Source organism: Syngnathus floridae, chromosome 6, assembly GCF_059516105.1.
Source record: "Syngnathus floridae isolate MCC-2025c chromosome 6, RoL_Sflo_1.0, whole genome shotgun sequence".
Classification (NCBI taxonomy): domain Eukaryota; kingdom Metazoa; phylum Chordata; class Actinopteri; order Syngnathiformes; family Syngnathidae; genus Syngnathus; species Syngnathus floridae.
The window spans coordinates 12,989,728-13,012,430 of NC_142418.1; the positions used below are offsets into that span (position 1 = coordinate 12,989,728).

General features: G+C 37.8%; 2 protein-coding genes across 6 annotated transcripts; one reads left to right on the forward strand and one right to left on the reverse strand.

Moving 5' to 3' along the window:
* Positions 1–563: 563 nt before the first annotated feature.
* ccdc73 (coiled-coil domain containing 73) lies at positions 564–17,450 on the reverse strand. 5 transcript variants are annotated; one of them, XM_088378137.1, is made up of 23 exons: positions 17,362–17,450; positions 17,124–17,249; positions 14,795–14,982; positions 14,493–14,570; positions 13,647–13,787; positions 11,920–11,991; positions 11,751–11,822; positions 11,057–11,092; positions 10,820–10,894; positions 9,941–9,979; positions 9,085–9,220; positions 8,548–8,627; positions 8,292–8,414; positions 8,121–8,180; positions 7,867–7,971; positions 6,770–6,820; positions 6,500–6,613; positions 5,386–5,557; positions 3,532–5,150; positions 3,239–3,329; positions 3,026–3,153; positions 1,396–1,463; positions 564–940 (listed from the first exon to the last, which is right to left on the reverse strand). In XM_088378137.1, exons 4-23 carry the CDS (start codon positions 14,535–14,537, stop codon positions 784–786), a joined length of 3,384 nt encoding a protein of 1,127 aa, XP_088234263.1. In that variant the 5' UTR covers positions 14,538–14,570; positions 14,795–14,982; positions 17,124–17,249; positions 17,362–17,450; the 3' UTR covers positions 564–783. The 5 variants fall into 5 exon arrangements, with proteins under 5 accessions (XP_088234263.1, XP_088234266.1, XP_088234264.1 ...); XM_088378140.1 differs by having other exon boundaries at positions 11,057–11,086; positions 17,124–17,423; XM_088378138.1 differs by lacking the exons at positions 17,124–17,249; positions 17,362–17,450 and adding an exon at positions 16,625–16,694.
* On the forward strand, positions 16,739–22,349 carry LOC148396621 (DEP domain-containing protein 7-like). Its single transcript, XM_088378142.1, has 12 exons — positions 16,739–16,890; positions 17,023–17,208; positions 17,881–18,022; positions 18,096–18,191; positions 18,264–18,454; positions 18,770–18,971; positions 19,085–19,219; positions 19,322–19,470; positions 19,569–19,711; positions 20,577–20,702; positions 21,343–21,418; positions 21,912–22,349. Exons 1-12 carry the CDS (start codon positions 16,824–16,826, stop codon positions 22,109–22,111), a joined length of 1,713 nt encoding a protein of 570 aa, XP_088234268.1. The 5' UTR covers positions 16,739–16,823; the 3' UTR covers positions 22,112–22,349.
* Positions 22,350–22,703: the final 354 nt, after the last annotated feature.

The window sequence follows — 22,703 nt, forward strand, 5'->3', positions numbered from 1 at the left end:
TAAGCAAAATCTTAGCTGCTATGCAGCTATTACCAATTCCTCACTATTATATCTGGCAAGCAATTTGTCTGCAATTAGTGACTAACTATCTGTGGTGGGATGGCTCGTGCTAACATGAGGCCATATGTTACTCGCTCAGTGGGAACATAAAGTTAACAAGAGGCTAATTAGAATGTTTTAATTTGACTTAATGTGTGTTAATTGATGTTTGTTAATCGTAACAAAGTAGGCTGAGCTAATTGCTACCTCTAAATCCATGTTAATAGGTTTTTTTCTATTTCTCCTGCCTAACCATAGACTAACGGTGTGACTGGTTACAGCACCTCTGAGACATTCAACCCCATTTGCCATTAAAGACTCACTGCTAATTAGCTATTAACACCATTACAACAAACAACAAAGCTTGGCATTTGCTGGTTATTATTCCGAGCAATTTGTGTAAAAGTAATGGCAAGCTTCTAATGGAACCGTGACTAACATTAACCAATGACACACACACGCACACACGCACGCAAACACACACTCACAATGCAAATACATATTTGTCCCTAATATAGTATGTAATTTATTTTGCAAAAAAAATACAGAACATTTTTTAGAAGAATGATATTTTTCCCTTGCCTTGTCATCTTTGAACCACCAATAAAAGTGCAACAGACAAACAACATGGAGTATTAACCCAGGGAACACTATTGAGTTAATAATACCATATATTTTACCAATTAATTTTTAATACATGAAAATATTTTAAGCACTAAGGCATTACCAACATCTTGTGTTGGTTTAGTGGTCTGTGCGTGGTCGCTTGGACAGGTGGAATGTTTCTGATTTTAAGAACTCTTCAATTTTTGATATCTGAGATCTGAATGATGACTGTTCCTGAGAGCACAGAGGTTCCAGCTCAGCATCGGATCTTGGAGCTACAGTGGGCAAAGGAATTCTATTTTGCATGAAGAGGGGAAACAAAAATAAACAAGACATGGCAGAAATGACTTTCAGCGGTAGAAATAGCTTTCAGGCTATACATCAGGGGTGTCAAACTCATTTTTTTCGCAGGCTGCATTGTAGTCATAGCTTCTTTCGGAGGGCCATTCTGACTGTCAACCCAAATAAATGTACGAGCACCTCATCTTATATACAGTAAAAGTTACAAAACAAACTGACAAATAATTCATTTTCAAATCAGTTGAGTAAAAACTGGTCAGATATTTAAAATAAAGATATTATTAAAAGTAAAGACAATTTGCAATTCCAATTTGATGCACAATTTGTCTTCGCTACATAAAATGATGTGACGGGCCGTACATGTTGTGAATGAAAGCACGTTCCATTAGATTACAACTAACAGCAGCGGTATGTGACTTTTACTATTGTTTAACATAGGAATAGACATACCCAGAATGCCACGTGCTGGAAGAGTTGGAGACTTGACAAGAAGGGGCAGACAATGGAACTCTGCTTTCCTACACACACGCACACACACACAATTGAGAATCTTGAATTCCCATGTGGTATAAAACAGAAGTCTCTAAAAAAGACAACTCATTTAGGCCTCTTGAGAAATTTTAACTGATGAACAGAGATTGGGCAGCTCGAAGAGAAAAACCAGGCCTAGACTGAGCTCATATGAAGTTCCCATAATATAGAATCCACGTAGAATGAAGAATTGAGCTGACTACAGTTTTTGTCATAGTAGTTTGTTCCTCACACATCCAAAGTGTTGCACTATATCTCCCTCAACAACCTGCATCTGGATTTTATAAACCACAGTGATATTTTATAGTGATTGTAACAGAAGAGTACATTGCAGCGTGTGAAACGTGTTTTCTACAGGATGTATGAGGACCGACGCATCAGTCAATAAACATGATTTAACATTCAACCAAAGTGATCCACTGAGTGCTTCACATTTTCAGTGGAGTGTAAAGTTTTGACCAGATGTAGTTATCTTCTGTTATCTAACCACAAAAGCTGATAAAGTAATTCTCATTACATGTCATCATGTGGTAGGAGATTTGCCAGGCACCGGTTTCTGTCCGGCTATTGTACATGTAACCTTTGATGCGAAAGTGCCTGTACTCAATCTGCTCTGTTCGAGTGACTTGCCCATATCTAATGATTGCATACTGCATTTTAATTTGACTTTCAACCCTTGTTGTGCAAAACAAAAATTGGTGGCCATGAGTCCCTTCTTTATTGTCGTCTTCTACTTCTTCATTGTCTTCGTCTTTGAGGTTGTCATCGTCTTCTTTATCTTCCGAACTCTAACCCTAAGGTAATTCGTTTTAAGACTAACTTTTAAAAACTTTTTTGCCATTCTTTCATTACCCTTGTCATGTGGTCGGTGGCTAAGCGCTCACCTTACAATTTCTGAATGTAACTGTTTTCTATTTGCCTTATTCGACTCAACTGAATGACTCAACAGCACATTTGAACAACATTCTGAGTTTCTGAACACCATATAAGTGTCATTTACCATTGCTACACTGTAAAATACATAAATAATAATAAAAACAAATGAAAAGTAAGCTATGCTGACACCCCCTAAAAAAATCTGCAAAAAAATCAAGGCAGCGAAAGGTGAACCGTGATCTCACTGTATACAATGAAGAATGCTTAGAATTGCTAAGTTTTGAATTACCCGTGATAAGAATAACAATATGGATAACTTGTTACAAGGTGGGCAACAAATTTTGCCGTCCTTCCTTTGTGACCTTGGCACCCTTCCATAAAATCTTATTAGAAAAACGGTTTCAAATTTGAGCAACCTTATGGGAAACTTGTAAAGCAATATATTGATACTTATTAAACAGAGAAAAATACGGCATATATACGGCAATGTCATCTGAGGCAGCTCACGTCTCACATTTAAATCCAACTGTGGCAATTTACTGTATTTCCTTGTGCAATAGATAATTCACAACTAATTTTGGCAGTAGGTAGGTGCTCAATGTTGTTTATGAGTTAGAAGTTGTAGCCTTATTTAGACAAAACGCTACGAGAGTATCAAGTTTCTGTAACTAACATCTGTTACTACTGTTTCTCTGACGCCCTCTCCGCAAACGTTCCACTCTCCCATCTTATGTTTCCTCCCAAATCCTGTGGATGCAGAGACGCTGGAGGCCTTCAACAGGTCAGACGCTTTGAATGGTTCTGAGAGGAATGAAGTGAGATATAGCAGTGAGAACAGTGAAACATATTGTTATCAGACAAAAATCTAATTCTTTTCAGTTTTTACCTTTACTGGGCTGGCTTTTAAGAAATGTGCAGTGAGACTGTGTGAGTATCTCATGAGAAGCACTTGCATTTTGCTCAGACACAGGAGACTTCTGAAGACACACCAAGGCGAAATGGTTAATGACACCAAAATCAAACCTGCATCTCATCGACAAAAATATATTTAATGCCTAATTGTTATCCAAACAATTGTTTTGAATACAAAGTCAAAGTCAGCTTTATTGTCAATATCCTCCCAAAAACTTAATTAAGTACAACAAATTGCTAAATTTGGACCGTTTCTAGAATGCGTACCTGAACATTTGGCTGCAGGTTGGAGTCAGAGGTAATGGTGGCGAGAAACGTCTGTTTCATTGGGGCACCCCAGTCAAACGACAGCCTGTAAGTCTTTAAATTAGGCAAAGAAAACTGCTTTACATCACCAAGGGCTTCTTTTACGCCAGGCTCCTTTTGGCATGTTGATGTGTCGACCTCAGATGTTTCACCATTTTTTGGTCGCTCCGACCCTAACAGGACACTTTCAGAGTTTGAATCCACTGCAATGTCTGGGTTGGAAACATCTTTTACAACAGGCTGCAGTTTGCATTTCGATGTGCTAACCTCAGGGAATTCACAACTTTTGGGTTGATGAGAATCCTCTGTAATGTCTGTGTCAGAAATGGGACTATTGAAATTGCCATCACAAATGACAGGTTCTGCCTGAGGGGTCGTCTCACAGGCCTCCACGTGTGCATCGCTTTCAAAAACCTCCATTAGTCCATTTGCAGGCTCAGATGGACCCATATTATGGCATCCAACCTTGGTGTCAACAATGGTTTTCTTGAACATCTCATTTGTGTTTGTACCACTCATTTCATCTGTGGGAATCACGTTGCTCGTAGTACGAATAGGTTCTCTCATTGCCTGATTTTTGACTGAATCAGCTGACAGACTGAGAAGGTCAGAAGAGGTGGTTCCAACATTAACTGTTGATTCCTCCAATCTCGTCACTTCTGTGATTTTCTCAACTAGTGGATAAGGTGCAATTGGTGAAGACTTGACTGTCTCTGCATTGGTTTGGACCTCAACTTGACTTGAGCATTGAGCCTCTTGCACAATTGAAATAGATTTATTATGTAGACTTTGGTCTGGAGAACTGTTGAGGTCGTGAAGTAGCTTCTCTTCTCTCATGCTAACAGAGCTGTGGTCTGTAGCTTTCTTTGTGTCCTTTTGATAGCAGTCCGCCTCACAGACAATGCTTATTTTCTCACTGATGTCCACAAAGTCAACGTCCGATGGGGATGTGATCTTTGGATCACAAGTTGTCTGGGCCTCTTTCTCTGTTTCTGTTTGTCCTCCCTTCTTCTCTCCATCCCTAAACTGGGCTGTTATTCTGGTCGTTTCTGTTTTGTGTGCATCAATTTTGCCGTGTTCTTGACTGGTTCCACTGTCTGCTGTTTGCAAAAAAACAGTCTCTCTCTGCTCTCCAGTACATCTCTCTTCCAGGACATCTTCAGCACTGCTCAGCTGACTTTGACTTCTGTGCCCCTTATCTCTATTGTTCCTTGCGTTATTCACTTTGTCCATTCCACGACAGTCTGGTCCACTTGCGCTTATCTTCCCCTGGACGCTATTTCTGTTGTTGGTTAGTAGGTAATGGCTTGACATGTTGTCTGAGTTTGATGTTTTTATTCCATCCGCTAAACTTTCACTGATCGTCAACTCATTAGCAGAAGTAGTGCAAGTCACATCTGACACTTCATTGGAGAGCTGTCCACTTGTGCTCGAGGTGCGTTTGTGTTTATTCACAACGGTATCATCATTGTCCATTGTTCGCAAGAGTCCCAGGACCTTTTTGGGTGACCTAATGGAAAAGGGCTCCTCACATTGAACTTGGAGCTGAATTTCACACTTCCCAAAGAGCTCTGGTGTTCCTAGGAAAGCACAATGTGCAAGTACAAACAACAAGGCTTCAAGTTTTGATAAAAATACGGCCTGTCTGTCCGGAAAAAATACAATTTCTGTATTTTATCTTTTATCTAACGCTGACCCCTAACCCTTAATTCTTGCATGTCTCAAACCGACCTAAAATGTTGTACAGAACTAAATTCTTGAAAAGAACAAATAATAAAGCATGCTCATCACATTGTTTATATTATGTTGGCTGACCTCCCATTTCACCATCCAGTTTAGTCTTAGCAGTTGTATCTTCCAGACAGTCCAGGATTTTGCTCTGAGAAACGGCCGAGCTCTGAAGGCTGCCAAAGACAGGCCGTGTAAGGCTGGATTTGGGTTCATCAAGAGGTCTCTCTCTGGTTCCCTCTGCTAGATTGGGGAACATCTAAGTAGAAAGACAGATTCTCATGTGTAGAGAAAAACAAACATCCAAAAGTTTAAAATCCAACAATGTTGTCAACCCTGTCAACAGTAGCTGTTGTGCACTTGGAGGCTGTTATTTGGAAAAATGTCATGCCATCAAATTCTATTTTATGCACAACAGGTCAAAATCAGTCTCTGACATGGTTTAGGTTTGGCATCTATGCACTTTGTTATTTGCAAACTGCAATAATCTTTGAAACTAAAAGACCTGCAAAATAGAGAGTATTTTCTTTCTTTGAGTAGTTGAGACAAAATATTATCAGCTTATTTTCTATTTTCCATCCATCCATCCATTTTCTATTTTATTTTCCATTTTATTTTCCAGTTTCGTTTTATGCAATACAATGTCTTGGCACGGTATTGCTAAATATACAATCATGTTTTGTTCACAGGATGAAATGTTGGAACAAATAGTATGATCATTTAGTAAAGCTGAATTGATTTTAAAAATAGCAAAATAATATAGGATGTCATTTTGAGAACATTTACTGCGCCTTTCAAAAGTAGAAAATCGAACCACAGCACTCGTGCAAACAAACAAATAACACTACTAATACTACAAATACTTAATATACTATATATTAATATACTTTTAATCTCGGTGCCCCTCCTCTTTGCACTAGCATTCATTTACTCATTTCTATTTTTCCTCACTATATTCGGGGTACTCTCTGTTCTATAGTATTTTCTCTCTAGACTTTTCTAATTCGGTACTTTTCCATGTGTACTGTTATTAGAGTAAAGTAGGGTTAGCTGATTTTAATTGATATTTTACTTTAATAGTATGAAGCGGTGTAGATAATGGATGGATTTTAACAAATGCATTCAGGTCAGCCTCTCTGTTGAATACATTAATGCCGATAGAAAATAATTCATTCATGATACCGGTAAAATCCATGCATACCTCCAATTCCTGTATTTTCTGAGCCTGCATTTTGACTTGTGCAGACAGTCCATTGTATTTTTGTTGAAGGTCATCGTGTGCCTCTCTCAGTGCTTGAAAATGTTGCTGCTCACTCTACATGTGAAAGAAAACATTTTCTTTTGTTTATCAAACTATTATCACCAAAATGTTTTCCTTTTAAACTACTTAATAAAATGGAACTCTGTGTCTTTCTCTGACAATAATAATGATCTCTTTCCTACTTGTCCAGAATGGTTTAATGTAGCTCACCATCAATTCAGCAACTTTTTCTTGCATCGCTTCATGTTCCTGCTTGAGGGCCTGTAGTAAAAGTACTCACTCAAAGCATTTTCACAAGAAAAGAGGGTGTGAAACTGTAAACTGAAAGTGAATCGATATCTTTCTCTTGCAAATTTGTTCTATTTTAATGATGATTATAATAATTTCATTCATTAATAAATGTGAGAGGTCAGCACGACGGCACACTGGTTAGCATGTCCGCCACACAGTTCAGAGGGTGCGGGTTTGATTCCACCTGCGGCCCTCCCTGTGTGGAGTTTGCATGTTCTCCCTGTGCCTGCGTGGGTTTTCTCCGGGCACTCCGGTTTCCTCCCACATCGCAAAAACATGCACAGTAGGCTGATTAAGGAGTGTGAGTACGGATGATTGTTCGTCTCTGAGTGCTCTGCGATTGGCTGGCAACCGGTTCAGGGTGCCCCCCGTCTACTGCCCGATGACTGCTAGGATAGGCTTCAGCACGCCGTGACCCCCGTGGGGACACGTGGTATAGAAAATGGATGGATAGATGAAATGACACTCCTCTACAAAGCACACTGCTCAGCACAGTTAGAAAAATCTCTTAGTCAACATAGCCAACTTGCTTTGCAGCCAAGAGGCTCTCGTCATTCCCTTTAAAATTGGCCCGTAAGATGCATGCAGTCCTTCACATGATGGATGCAGAAACTGACTTAATGGAGCCCATGAAGAGCCTTCTGCCAAAATCCACATTCTACGACGATGACACTCTCATACTAACAGCAAGACAATTTTGAGTTTTCAATTCGCCTATAATATGTGTATATACTGCACTTTGGGAAGTAGACAGAGAGATCTGAGAAAACCCATGCAGATAGCACACAGAGCTTAAATTTAAACCCACAACCTTCTTTCTGGGAGGTAGCTGATCTGTCTGTGCTGCCTCATCGTCAATCGTGAGGTCTTTTATAAGAAAATCCACATAGGGAAATTGATATTATCATGCATTTATCAATATGGATGATCGGTTTTCATCTCAATTCACAAGTAACTTAAGTCATGAGAGGAATGTAAAGGTAACGGGGAACATAAGGTCCACCATAAGTTCTGACCTTGTACTGCTCCTCTTGTGTCTGCAGCTGCAGCTCTAGTCTATTCACAGCCTGTGTCTGGTTCAACAAAAGCTGCTGAGTGTGCTGCAGGGACGTCATTGCTTCCTTGACAGTCACACAAAATAAAAATCTAGTAAAGCACTGGAACACAATTATCTTGCTTGTCAAATTTGTAAAAAAAGTATTTGTTCATGGAAGTTATGAAAATTCGACACAAACTAGACTGTGTTCATGATTAGTCATGATTCACTCACTTGTTTCTCTGAACGCAAAGCTGCATACTCTTCCTGTAGTTTCTTGTTCATTTCCTTTTCCTAAACATATGAACATTAGCTTGTAACAAGTTAAATACCTTTCCTTATTCCTTCTACTTTGTGTCCCACATATTGATTGACAGACTATTATCTTCTTGAGTTATTGGTTACCATGCTCAGGTTGTAACTCAGCTGGTTGAGATGCTGCTCCTTGTGTGTCATTATGGCGGAGGTGTCATGTCGGACTGATGACAATTTTGTCTTGACCAGTTTGATGTAGACTTCCTCCAACTCCTGACAAACACGATTGGTTCAAATTCACAAATTAAGAAGATGATTTTGCTCTGACTCAGATCCCACCTATATTGTACCAGAGGTGAGGATTATTTAAGATTTTTTATTTTAAAAAAATGTAAGTCTCCAATACCTTCATTAGTTTCTGAATGGTTGCTTCATGTTTTTCATTTGTAGCTTTTAGTTTCTTATTTCTTTTCATGGCTTCATCAACTGTCAGGAAAAAAACAAACACACGCACAAACACAATGGTTGTCATCAGAATAAACTTTTGATATCAATGCAATTGATGTGTTGTCGTTACAAAGTTTTACAGACATGACGGTGTACGGAGGATCTTACCTCCTCAGTATTTTTTTTGCCAGCAATACTTTAGGGACTAACAAGCTACTACTGTCATGATGTTGTGTGGGACAAATAAAGGAATCTTATTTTAAAAAAAAAACAACAACTGCTAATTGTTTCCAGGATCTTGTTAATCTCACAAGTAAAACATGGCCACGGTGACTGTATAATGAGTCTTTAACTTTGCAGAACACTCCGGAGCTAGCATTGTTATTCCATTTGCACATCATGTTGTTGATGCAGTTTTAAGTTCAATTTCACTGTTTTGTAGAAAACCAAACAATCTCTAAAGCTACATTTTCACATAAGAATTTCCATCAGCTACCATTCTGCCCCAGTTGCTCATGGGCCTTCTTGAGTGTTGCACACTGCCTGGATAGAGTGCCAAACCGTTTTTCAACTTCCCCTATTTGGATCAGGTGACTATCTTTTGACCGATTCTGCAAAGCTTGCTTTTGTTCCTGTCAAAGAAATACAGCAGATACATTAATGACCATGTAAAACAAACACATCCTTATGAAACAATGAAAATGCTATAAAATCCAGCCAGGGCCCCAACAGGTCAATACCATAACTTGATTTAAAGATTTCTAGGATCGCTACCAGTTAGGAGCCCTTAGAATCATTATCAACGTCCCTTCTGACTGAAGCTGCCAGAAGAGGTGTTAGAATGTGTTGCTTCCTCATCATACTCTTGCCAACAAGAAATAAAGTAGAAGTAGAAAGTGCAAATCTACTCCGAGATACTTCAGTCAATTCAGTTGAGGCTTATGGTTTAACACACTCTGTGTTATCATGGGATGGAGGCATCAGCAAAGTCCATGCCTCACAGAGCTTTAGCGCTCTTCAAAGTGCCATTACACTTAGATTGTCTGTATCACTCGTTCTTCAATAATTCACTCCCTCCGCTCTCATTTCACTCCCTGCTCTCCTAGTACACCAGCCTTCCTTCAACTCCCTGACTGTGCCACTGGCATAGGAAGAGGGTTCAACCAAGCGTGGTCCTGTTATAAAATATTTTAATATTGTCAGGGCGGTTCAAGTGTCACACTCTCCCTATCCGTTAATGGTGATGAGCTCCTCCATCTAAAAGCTAGTCCTCCTATTCCCCCAGTCATTTCATTTTTCTCACTCCCACCTATCTTCTGTCAACGACTGGAACAAGTTAAAAACCTCCTTACCAGCTCATTGGATTTCTTTTCAAAGTTGTACTTCAGCAGCTGAAAGACAGGAATAAACTCACACCAAAATCCACAACATCAACAACAGATCATAATGATTATTATAGTTTTAAAAGGTCCAATAAATTACATTTCTCCAAGAAATTAAAGTTGCTAATTTATTCTAGGAAGGGCAGCTCGGTATTAAAATGGCTATGGAACAAAAAAATATAATCCATGTTTCTAGGAAAAATATGCAATCACAAAGTTTTATTGTAAGATCATGACCAATCAAAAGGGCCATAATGTTTTTTAAACATATTTACTTTTTCTTTTATTAGATCCAAAAGTTATTTTGGTAAATCACTTCTACATAAAGTCATTTCATTGGAGTTCAAGTACTGATGTAAAAAAACATGAAACTCACAATTTTATTTTATTTAGTTGAGGAAACTTGTACTTTAGCATTTTGTCAAGATGGTAGTGATTGAAATGATTTAATCACAACAACGGTGCATGTGAAAATGAAGAGGGAACCACTAGACCATGTCACAAGAATTAAGACAGCTGGGCCTCAACTTAGCAAAACAAACCAGTTAATGTCTCCCAGATAGAATATCAAGAAGAAAAAAAAAAAAAGCTACACGCAAGACGGCTGGTCGTTAAAGTGCAGCGGTCCGTGGGGATGGCTGTTTGTCACCTCGATGGCGTTGAGCCCGAGGACAAACACTTTGGAAGCCAAATTGGCTCGGACCTTCTGCCCTTGACTTAGCAGAGTACTATTGTTTCATAAAAGATCTAAAGTAAATCATTATTTTTTTCAAGCATGAATGAGAACAGTGAAGTAATAAATGTGAGGGTGCGAATAGGATAAATGGACAGAGAGCACAAGTTCAATACCTGGAGCGACTTCAGCTCTTCTTTCAAGTTGCTAATCTCCTTCTCTTTTAACTCAGAAATGAACTGGTATTTCCCCTGTAATGTGACATTATTCGTCTGAGTGTCAAAAAAGAAATAAAAACCAAAGCTGAGAGCAAAAGAATGCATTCCAATAGCCAAGAGGGTGCAAGTGAGACGAGAAAATTTACTACTAAAACAGTAATTGAAGGAAATCCACAAGTACAGAGATGCTCATACCTTATCCTCCTCCATGTTTCTTATTTTGGCCTGTAACTTGAGAAAAACATCAAGATTTAAGATGTCTGCTAGTCATAGGTCAAATTTACATTTTTTTTTAAAAAGAAAATCAGGACTAATTTCCCCTTGTGGGCAGCAATTGTGACTTTTTTTAATATCTTTATTTCGAACATATTTAAAACATAAAAAGATTAAAAAATATAACACTTTATAGTGTCATATCTAAGTCTGTACAACAAACAAACAAACAATAACCAACAAACTGAAAAAAATCAGTAACAAAGAATGCTCGAAAAGGATTAGGAAGAATCATGACATTGCTTAGGAACAAGTTTGAGAACTTCTGTAAATGGAGATAAGCACATTGGACTATGAGTGTGCATCATGTTCAAGCACGTAAATTGAATTTCCCCTCAAGGACACAATTAGAGGTTCTTCCTATGATGTGACTTTGTACTTCAAGAGGTCAAGCAACTCAGTGTAGCGTGAAGGAGAAGCAGCTTTAGTGCATATTAAATTGGCTGGCTTGTGGCTGGAATGATGGGAAAATGCAAGCCCACTTGGGAGTTTGGGTTCGAGCTCTTCCTTGCAGTGAAACTTTTTGGGTTTTGTAAATCACATCAGAAAGGCAGCGATATTCTTTCCAACAACAATGTGTAACAGTCGAACATTTGAAAGTAAGGATGAGATGCACCTGCTTTTTGACATTGATGAGAGACTCCGCATGCTCTTTTGTAGCTGTTTCTATTTGACGCTGCAATGAGTCCTGTCATGATCGGGTGAAATATCTCAAGTGATGAAAGCGGTCATTTGTAATGACATAAAGCTTGAATACTGATAGAACCACTGCCCTCCAGCCGTACCTTCTCCCACTCTATCTCCTGTTTCTCCAGCACCACTTTGCTGATTTGAATCTCAAACCGAGCTGTTGCCTCCTGAACCATGGGGAGATTGATGAAAAGAAGCAGAAAGTAAACAAATATTGCATCTGATGAAAACAATCGAATTTATATTGAAATGGAAATTTACAAAACATACTGACAATGTGGTTCCACTCAAAACGTGAAGAAAGTCAGTCACACTACGCAAATGCATCACATACAAGTCAAGTTTCACCCTTTCATTCTTCTATTTCATTGAAAGGACACCATTGAGAGTGATTAACATTAGAGGGGAGGAGGTATTTGTTGTGAGCTGTCCTTATCCTCCTTCGAAACCCCCAGAAAGCAGGTGGGTAAAAGTCATTTTATTTTTCTCGATGGCCATGAGACTATTTATGTGCATGTGGGAGAAGCTGAACTCTGTTTATTATATAAATCCCATTAAACTATGGTAGCCTACCAGTTCAGTGGTGCAAAAGGAGGGCACAAGATAAAGCTGTTATTTTCCCTTTGACAAATAATCATTAGGCCTTAAAGTTTTGTGGAAACTACACTAAAGCTTTACTGAACTTGTTCTGTCGTCCTAATCCAAACAGAACATGCAACAGATTGGACCGTATTAGGAAATTATGATAACAACAATGTTTATTTCGTAAATTTGTTTTGTTGCAGTTTAAAAAAAAAAAACTGACACCTTCCTTCTCAATCTGAAGATCCAGTTTGTTGATGATGATTTTTCCTTAGAATGCTTTTTTAATTGGCACACTGTTTTTATTTTGATCAAATTAAAATGAAACTATGTATGTTAAATATATGCATTCTTGCAGCGTGTTCTTTCGTGTAAAGCTTTAATTTACAAGGAAACCTAATATTGTTTCTGCCTTGTCCAATCCATAGCAACAGAGTACCAAGACCATGATGACATGGTACTCCTTAACCTCTAGTGATAGAAGCAGCCTGAGGAAGAGACGACTTATTTTTCCAGTTAATGTGACCATAACAATAAAACTGAAATTGCAAAAAAAAAAGTTAACATCACATTTTTGCTCTTCCAGCCTTTATGCACTCGGACAATGTACTGTCAGGTTGAATGTGTTTGCTTGAGGGTGGGATGATGACCACCCCCAATAGCCATTGACAAACAAATTAACTTTTTACTTATTGGTCAAGGGCCAAATAGCATGTCTGACCTTCGAACTGGTGTCTAATAGTGTGGCTCACACAGCCAAAAGACAAAGGTAGCGGTAGATCTCTTTCGGGTCAAAATGCTCACAACTTTCTTCCTTTTTTCAATGAAATGAAGCTATTTTATTTTAAGTTGCGCAATTAAGAATGAACTTAACAAGGCAGCTTATCCCGTTTGATGCAAATAGCAGGCAAACAAAAAATGTGAAAAAATATCCTTATCGGAGACGTTAGTTAGTTTTATAAACGAAAGATGAATTTTTTTTAAAGCATTTTCAAACCAATTTTATTATGTTAACAATTTTTTTTCCAATTTTAGTTGTAGGTATTTTGTTATTTTGTTGAACTTCCAAGGTTTTTGTGAAACTTTTGCAGCACACAGGAATATTTTGATGGAGTTCCAAAATAGACAAGCTTTATGCCGTTCGACTGTGGAATCATACCATCATAAAATCATTCTACTAACTCTTGTTTCCGTGAGAAAAACATACATAAGGACAGGACCGTGCGATACTCTACTGTACCCTTCGAATGTGCAGCTCCTGTACAGCCTCAAGCAGATGTGTTTTAAATTCCAGCAACTGCAGTAACATAGTTCCTCCACTTTCTGATTGACAGGGGGTGTTGAGCCGAGGCCTCTCCTGTGGAGTCACTGCTACCCCCATCTAATTGAGCATAATTAATTAATTATACAGCGATTACAGAGATACATAGCTTATCAGATTTGCAGATGATTGTAAAAGAAACAGCAACCTATTCAGCAATGCAATTTTGTAGCTTCTGAATGATAGGGCTGACTTGGAGCCAATCACAAGAAAATATGACATTAATTCAAATAGACTGTGCAGAAAAGAAACAAACTAATTGTGATTCAGTTAGCGGTTTTCGCCATTAAATGGCAGCAAATATGGAAAATATATAATACTTGTTTTCCAAAATAAATGGTTTATTTATTGATTCAACAAAAAGATAATCAGTCTGCTTTGTTGGAGGATTACAAAAGTCAGACAATATTCATATTACAAAGCAGTTTGAAATGAAAAAAGGTCCCTAAAAGATTCATAGATTATCCAAACTAATTATCAATAAATTTGATAATTGATTACCGTAGTTGCAACCGGTTAATCGTTGCACCTCCACACAACAATTAAGCGATATCACATGAGAGGAAGTGATGTACTAACCAAAGTTTTTGAAACTGAGCGCTGCTTCTTTGGTATTGCTTAATGTGAAGGACTTGGTCCCCACATCTAAATTAACACATATGCTCAAATAATCATTAATTAGCGGGAGGTTGTTTTGAATATTTAATGATATTCTCCTGTTTGATAACACTGTTGTGGGTGGCTATGTGAGAAGCAACAACTTACAATTGTGCTGGGTGAGGGAACTCCAGAATCCGTACCGTGGTCCATTGTGTTGCTTTAATGTTGGCCTACTTTCACAACCTGAGCCAAGGAAAAAAAAAAAATTTTCATTATAAAAGGCCCACAGCACATTGCAATGTTACAAAAAGTGGATAACGTACACAAGCTAATTATTTACAATTTGCCATTGAATGGATAATTTAATTGTTCTGCTTCATATTATTGATCACTGGCAATGAGAGATGAATAAAGATACATTTTTTGCAAATAATTGAGTGAGATTGGATAATTACTTGGAACAATACCTGGTGATCTTCGAAGGCACACTGGTCAGTAATAATTGACGTAGAGCTTGCCTCTAACTGTAACTGTTAATTAAAATGGTAATAGTTCCCACATTGACGTCCATAGAGCATAGTATGTGTATTGTGATTGACTGGTGAGTTGCAAATAGCCCGAAGTCAGCTGGAATAGGATCCAGATCCCTGAAAGCCTGAACAGAAAAAGTGGCGAAGAAAATGAATGGATGAATAGATTTTGGCATTTAATTAAACATCACCACCATGTTTTTTTGTTATACACTTATTTGGTCATCTTTAATCAATACTGTCAAATTCTCTAATGACAATTACTCGGTCTGAATTTTCAGTTCTTATAATGTTGGTCAGTTATTATAATCTAACCTAATGGCTATGAGACTACCATTTTTTTCCTTTATTGTAGACTATTTACACTGTACAATTTTATAACCAATCGAGATTAAAATGAACCAGCCCCATTGACGATAATAGGGGTCAAAGCAATAACAATAAAGAGACATTTTTTTCTGTCATTGCTTTCTAAATTATGTAAGTGATTTAATTTGCTCTATAAATGGACCTGTACAACTGCATGTGTTTATATAGTAAAGTGTCACACACGCACACACACAGACAAACTGCAAATGTCATGAGAAGTAGCCTTAGCCAGTGACCTGTTAATAGAACAGATTTTTTTTCTCTCAATTTATCCTGCACAGGTATCAATCGTGTTGAGGGATTAAATGATCCCTGTTAGAACTAGCTAGCCTGGGGTAATAAAATGACACTTTGACCCCATGGTAAGCAAGAGGAAGTGCAAGTGAATATTAAAGTGTTGTGTATTTTGTGTGTTTTGTATACAGCATCTTAATGTGTGCATGCACGTGGTTATGTGTGTGTGTGTGTAATGTGTGTATATGACTGGAGGGGGTAAAACTCCGATACAGTTGAGTAAGTATTAATCCTCAAATATAAGCAATAAAAAGAAAGTCTATCATAAAATATGTCATATCTATTAAGATTGCACATTTTTATCAAGTAATGATTCTTAATGGCAAAGTCAGTCATAATTCCTGAAATTTATACGTAAGAAATCTCACTTCAGCCATAAATGGTGCATGGCAAATGCTGTGTTTTTTCATATTCATTTAATACTCTTTCTGTACGCCGGGCTTCTTTTTTTTTTTTCATTTGCAGCTAGGATAATGTCAATACAATACAAAATATAATTAACAAGAGTCAACTCTCAAACAATCTCAATTCGATCAAGGGTTACAGTAAAGATTTCAGTTAAATAAGACAATGTACACAGACATTTCTTGTTTTGTTTTTACATTACATTAACATATGGTTTCAGTTCAAACAGAAAAACAGGAAGAATTGGAGGATTACTACATTTTGTCTAATGAAGGTGGAATTTTGCCAAGAGTAACAGAACATTCACCACATACCTAAGAGATATTATTGCTACAAGAAACAATTGTACATCTAACTTGTCAGTCACCAGTCATAACCTTCAAAAATGAACCAAAACATTATTAACTTGACCGGGTGAACTTAATGCATTAAATTAAAATTACAATACAACAATGTTGAATTTCATTAGTCACGAATTCATTTAATTCAAAGAAAAATTAACAAAGCAGTTTAACCACCAAAACCACCATAAGCCTAATTTAAACTTAGCTAACCTATTGTAAATAAATAAAGCTTGCTTGGATTCTAGTCTTAAATTTAAGGATCTTTATCCAGCTCATACTAAACGACTAAAGTCATAAGAAAGCAATCTTAGTTTAATTTCTATTTTCTTTGCACAAGCTGATATCCATGACTTACCTCGACAAATTAGCCTTAAATTAATCTTTTAATGGGCAGTCCCATGAAAGTGAACATTTGGAGACTTTGGTAAGCGCACTGTCTTGGTCTTTAGCGGCATCTAGTGGTCGTATTCAATAATTCAACAAGAGGTTATTTGCGGCGTTGATTATTTCTTCTTTGCCACCTGCTGTGTTTCCTAGACTCGAAGTTTGGAACCATGGCTTCAATTAAAGAAAGAGCTGCGGCCTTGAAACTTGCTGAGAAACTACGCAATCGTCCTCAAGGTATATTTTTTAACCACTGTTATTTGATGCTCTTTACTTAACATTTGCCATATCTCAACACGCTATTTAATTAACTTTTTAATTGGACAGTAATTCCTAATGTCGCCAATGACTCTCTCCTCCCTCTCAAAGTTCGAGGATTGATCGTGAAGGCACCCCAGTCTCCTACATTAGGGAGCAACCTCGTTTTCCACCTCAGGTCTTCTTTGAAAGTAAGGCGTTGTCGAGTTTACCTTGTGTCCCACAACGATTGCTTCCTGGGCTCTGAGGCTGTGGATGCTGTGGTAGACTACATTGGCAGTGATAAGTCCTTTGAGGGTAGGATGCTGCACCACTGTTGTTGTGTATATCCTGAATTACTAAATTATACACATCAATATAGTGACCAGGTTAGAAGTGCGAGAGAACTGAGAAATTTCATATCTCAGTCAGACGAATAGCACACAGAGTTGTCAACAAGTGTACACTCACTGGTAAAGTTTCTGTTCTACTGCCCTAGGAATTCTACCCATGCACTAGATTGTCTTACTGATGAGGTCAAAGGGCGTATTAGTGCCTGCCTAGTACACAGGTGTCCAACTCGAGGCCCGGGGGCCAGATACGGCCCGCCACAGCCTTTTATGAGGCCCGCGAAGACATATTGTGCATCAAATTTGTGTGTCATTACTAGAATGGCAAATTGTCTTCACTTTTAATATTTTTTTTTAATATTTGACCAGTTTTTACTCGTCTGATTTGAAAATGAGTTATTTGTCAGTTTGTTTTGTACCTTTTACTGGATATAATATGAGGTGCTCATACATTTATTTGGGTTTATAATGGCCCTCCGAAAGAAGCTATGACTACAATGCAGCCCGCGAAAAAAATGAGTTTGACACCACTGGCCTAGTATGATCAAATAAACACACACTGTTTCCAATACAAAGCCTACCAATTGAATCTCAGCTAGCTACAAATACAGCATGACTTTATTTTTCTTAAAAATCCGAGGTGCCACAACATGCCGGGACAAAGTGGTGAATGTGTGTCAAGCTCTGTTGGACTGCAATGTGTTTGAAGCAGTAGGAACTAAAGTGTTTGGCAAAGACAAGAGGAAGGCTGAGTTTCAGGACAGCAAATGTGCACTTTACAGGTTAGTCTGATTAAAACAACAAAAGGTTGTTCAAGCTGTAAATATGTGAACGTTGTATAATTGTGTCCACCAGGTTTGTTCATGAGGATGCTCCATCAGTGGAAGACTTGGAGAAGGGTGTGCTTGCAAGCAGTATCCAGAAACTCTTCCTTTGCTCTCCCTCAGACAGGTATGACGTCAATCCACAGAGCTAATTTCATGAAAACAATACCTGAACCGTGTAATGTTTTTATTTTTGCAGAGAGGGTGAGCAGATGACTCCCTCTGGGCCAAAATGTCTAATACCTACACCTGTCAAATTCTCCCAGACATCCACAAAAGTCTTCCAGTTAGGCAGTCCCGTAAGTCCCAGTTTGCCAATGGAGACCAGAGTGGAGAATTTCAGTCTGAGTCCCAATAGAGTGCAAACACATTCTGATTTACCACAGACAGGTAAGAAGTTACATTTAAATGTTATTTGTCGGCGGTTGTGATTATGATAATCAATTTTTCCTGGTATGAGTCATCCATCCATTTTCTGAACCGGGGGAAACCCACATTGACCTGGGAGAACAAGCAAACTCTAAAAATCTGTTCAAGCAAGAAAATAGTTTTGATACAAAATGGCAAAACCGGAGTACGCAAATGCCAAATTTCAGCATTTTGCTCCCTTTCTGTTCAAACACAAGAAAAACAGACTAAAAACAACATGCATGAACACTAGAATACAAAAATGTATGCTTGACATTGATTGTACTTCCCCTACAGTGGTAGATGAGGTATGGCAGGAGCAAACCCTTCTCAGGTTATTAAACCTTGTGGAACTCCCGATATTGGAGGGTGTGCTTCAGATGAGCCAGATTTCTTCATGCTCTGCTCCATCACCCCCCATGACTCATAATAACCCTGATCTGATCTACGGCAGCAACCACCTTGACAGACAGATCCTCAAGGCCTTCAGGGACTCTCAGTACGTTTTGTCTCTTTCAATCATATAGTCAAAACGAAAGTGGCTTGGACAAAGTACTGTACTGTAGATGAATCTTTGTGACATTCATATCATCTTGCCATTTCTTCACGCAGAGAAGACGAGTGGCTCCGAGCAGCCCTGGACTGTCTGGACTTCCTCCCTGACCAACCGGTGGTGAAGCTGAGCCGAGAGCTGCCTCTCTTGTTCCCGCAAGATCATCAGACTGAGCAAGCTGATGGCAACGCACCAGGGAAGTACTAGCACAAGCGGTGACAGGATGATTGCTGCTGAGTTTTGTATGATTACATGTGCCATTATATATGACAGTTGTGATTTAACTTTCTGGCTCTAGGTAATAAATGCCTCTCCGAAAGTGGCAAAGCTTATTGCAAACTGCTACTGTATGGTTTACTGGTGGGACACTACAGCAACACGGATAGACCTCCACTACTTCCTGAGCAAATGACTGATGTATATTCAGCAATAACCGATCTGCTAGGTAGAGACTTGAGTGAACACAGTTAACCATAAAACAAACCTGATTTTGAAGTCAAGATGTTCGTGTCATCTTTCTGTTATGTTTTTGTCCATTTACAGTGAATGCAAAATTGGGTAAAGCACTTGAAGTTCTTCAGTTGTGCTTAAAGCTGCTGCCACCAAGGTGCAGAAAGGAGCTGTGTCAGATCCTTACGTTCATGACAGTGGCTGCTGACGCACATGAAATAAAACTGGACAAGGAGGTGATGATCATAAATGCTGTGTATTACAGACAACCCTCGGCTATTCACGGTTTGCTTTTTGAGAATTCATATGCATTATTTTTGTGGTCTTTCTGAAAGGGCCCAAATTTTAACACAATGACAAATGTATCTACAACAAACCCGCACGTATAATAAAAATACCACATGAGAGAAAACAAATGACAAAAATAAGAAAAAATAATCAAGAGCTTGTGAAGACCGTGGAGAAAAATAATGAAACTTTTTTTTCCCCACTAAACCCAGTTTTCGTCTGTCATGCTGTATAAAAAACTTATATTAATACCAAGGTTCTTGTTTTTTTTTTATTTTATTTAATTTTATTTTTCTTCTTCACACTTGCCTCTTTTTTTCCAGTGCTGAGTCCTTATCCATCATTGATAGCAAGATTGGAGCTGCCAACCTAATTTTTTAAGGCGCTCATCTTTTCAAAATGTACTAATGTAATAAGTTGTCAATTGGATTTTATCTGAGAACCCTATCTGACATGGTCGATAAAGGCGGCATTGAATTTGTTGTTCAAAGAAAAGAATAGGAAAATCCATCTCAAGAATGAACAGATTTGAAGTTTTCAGCTTTGGATAAATTACTACATGAATGTGTTACAACATTGTTTATGGTAAATGTAACGTTTCTGAATTTTAATGCTCAAATGGTAGACTCTACAACTGTTTCAGTGGTAGTTGTGGTCAATCTTTTAAGAGTAAAATTGTCAGGGCAAGAATTGCGACTGCACCTTCAATTTGCAAAGAACTGTCTTTTTTTTTTTTAATTTATTTAATTTTTTTTATAATAACCATGTCAGTTTTAGCCAAGACCCCTAATATGTTATATGAATATGTTGCAGATGGAAAACAAACTTGCAGTGAAGAAGTCTTTCTCTAGGGCCATCCTGAACAGCAAGGCTCTGTCAAAAGAGAGAGAGGATCTGATGATAGTCTTCATGCTCAGCAACGTGAAGGAGATCTTCAAGGTATTAACGTCTTTCAGCAGTTTGGAAGCTCTTTCACGCTCATTTTCAATGTGAACCACATATTATTATGGCTTAAGATTTAGTCAGATATTTGGGATATTATATAAAATCACATTCACATTGGAAATCCCAGTTTTAATTATTTGATCAATATTTGGAAATCCCAGTTTTAATTATTTGATCAATATTTCGACAATCAGACCCAAGTTTCAGAAGCAGGTTTGTCAATGTAAGCAAATTAATCAAGTCAAGGAACCCTAAAAAATCTGGGGAAAAACGAGACCTTAAAAAGTGGATGAAGCGCTGCAGGAACATGCTTTCAGTAAAGTGGGTCCCCATGCTCAGTTGGTCAATGCAGAATTCTCCATATTGGCAACATGACATTCAATCGACATGACATTTAATCCGTAAAAAAGATAGGATTATTTGTTATTGTTGTGATTTGAGGTGGGTGTTTGTAGATTTACTAATACTGTGCGTTATATCTTATTGTAACTGTAAAATTGACTGTTTCCATTTGAGCATGTCACTGAAAAGGATAAATGCATTGTTTTGGATAGTTCTGTTCATGTCATCTGTCAAAAAGCTTTTGTTGCAAACAAGACTTCATTTATCCACACGTTTCTTCTTTTTATCCCAGATACCTGGAGCCCTGCACAAAGAAGTGAGCGATAAGCTGGCTGGCCTTGTTCAGGCGAAACAGCCAGATGTTACTGGTGAATGCCTGATTTTTAATGCAAACAAAACATCTTGACAATAGCAATTGTCCAAAAAAAACCTATAACCTATAGAAACGTAGATTTGGGTTGTCATTTTAATTTATATTCATTTGACATTTACTAGTCATGACCCGAGTAGTCTTTGTTTGGGGGTAAAAAACAATTTTCTATGGTGTCAAGCGGAATCCTCGTATCTCCAAAATCATCACTATTCAGGAGACCCAAAAAATGGCATTTATTGGTTTTCAACCGCTAGCATTGCATTGTGAAAAAGAGCAAGTAATAATTTGAAAAGTTACACCCACACAAAAGTTTTTGAAAAAATATCAAATTTACCAAAATGTGATTTATGAGGCTTTGGCCTCATGCCAATTTGTGTACAATATTGATTAAATATGCAATGCAAAAAAACTATTTTATTTAAAACTGCTGAAAATGTGTATATATTTTTCTTATGGGACTGAAAAAAAAATCCCTGTCTGTTTTGTAGGCTTACAGGTCTCCAACAAAACGTACAGTGGCATGAGTAAGACAACCACTGATCAGGAACTCTGGTCTTTGCTTCACTTCATTCAACTGGATGCTAAAATTTCATCCAAGGAGAGGAAACATCGACTTAGGCAGTTTTACCAAGCGCACCCTGAGATATTTAATAAGTACTTTGGAGAATCTGCCGTTAATCTGTTGTAGGTTTGTCAAAATTAAAGCAAGCTTATAATACATCATCGTAATATTATTGAAATGTATCTAGAATATGTTTAAACTTGTCAGTGGTTGATAATGGTTCATTGGAATGGACTCTAAATAGATTCCCTTGGGTATGTACTTTATCTGATTTGAAACAGAAGCACTGTACCTGACACTGTCACCAGGATCCACTCATTCCCTCCTAATGTGTGACCAATATAAAATTGCAATCTCTGCCATATGTAGATGTTGTTGCATCATTCGGGATCATAGAAAATAAAAATGGAAAAACAAATCCGAACGTCTTTAAATACTGAAATGGTTGAATGGGTGCTGAATATATTATTTATACTGTCTAGATTTTTAACTTAATACGTGTGAATAGATCTAAATTATGACTTTAAAATTATAATCTGGGCTTTAGAAAAAAATGTACATCGCATTCAATTTGACAATTCAATGAAACAAACTATACACTGTACAAACTATATACAAACACTCAGGCATTTACATTAAACCAGTGCTTCTCAAATAGTGGGGCAGATGACCCCAGAGAATACAATTTAACTTTCCACACAAAACTGTTGTCAGCAAA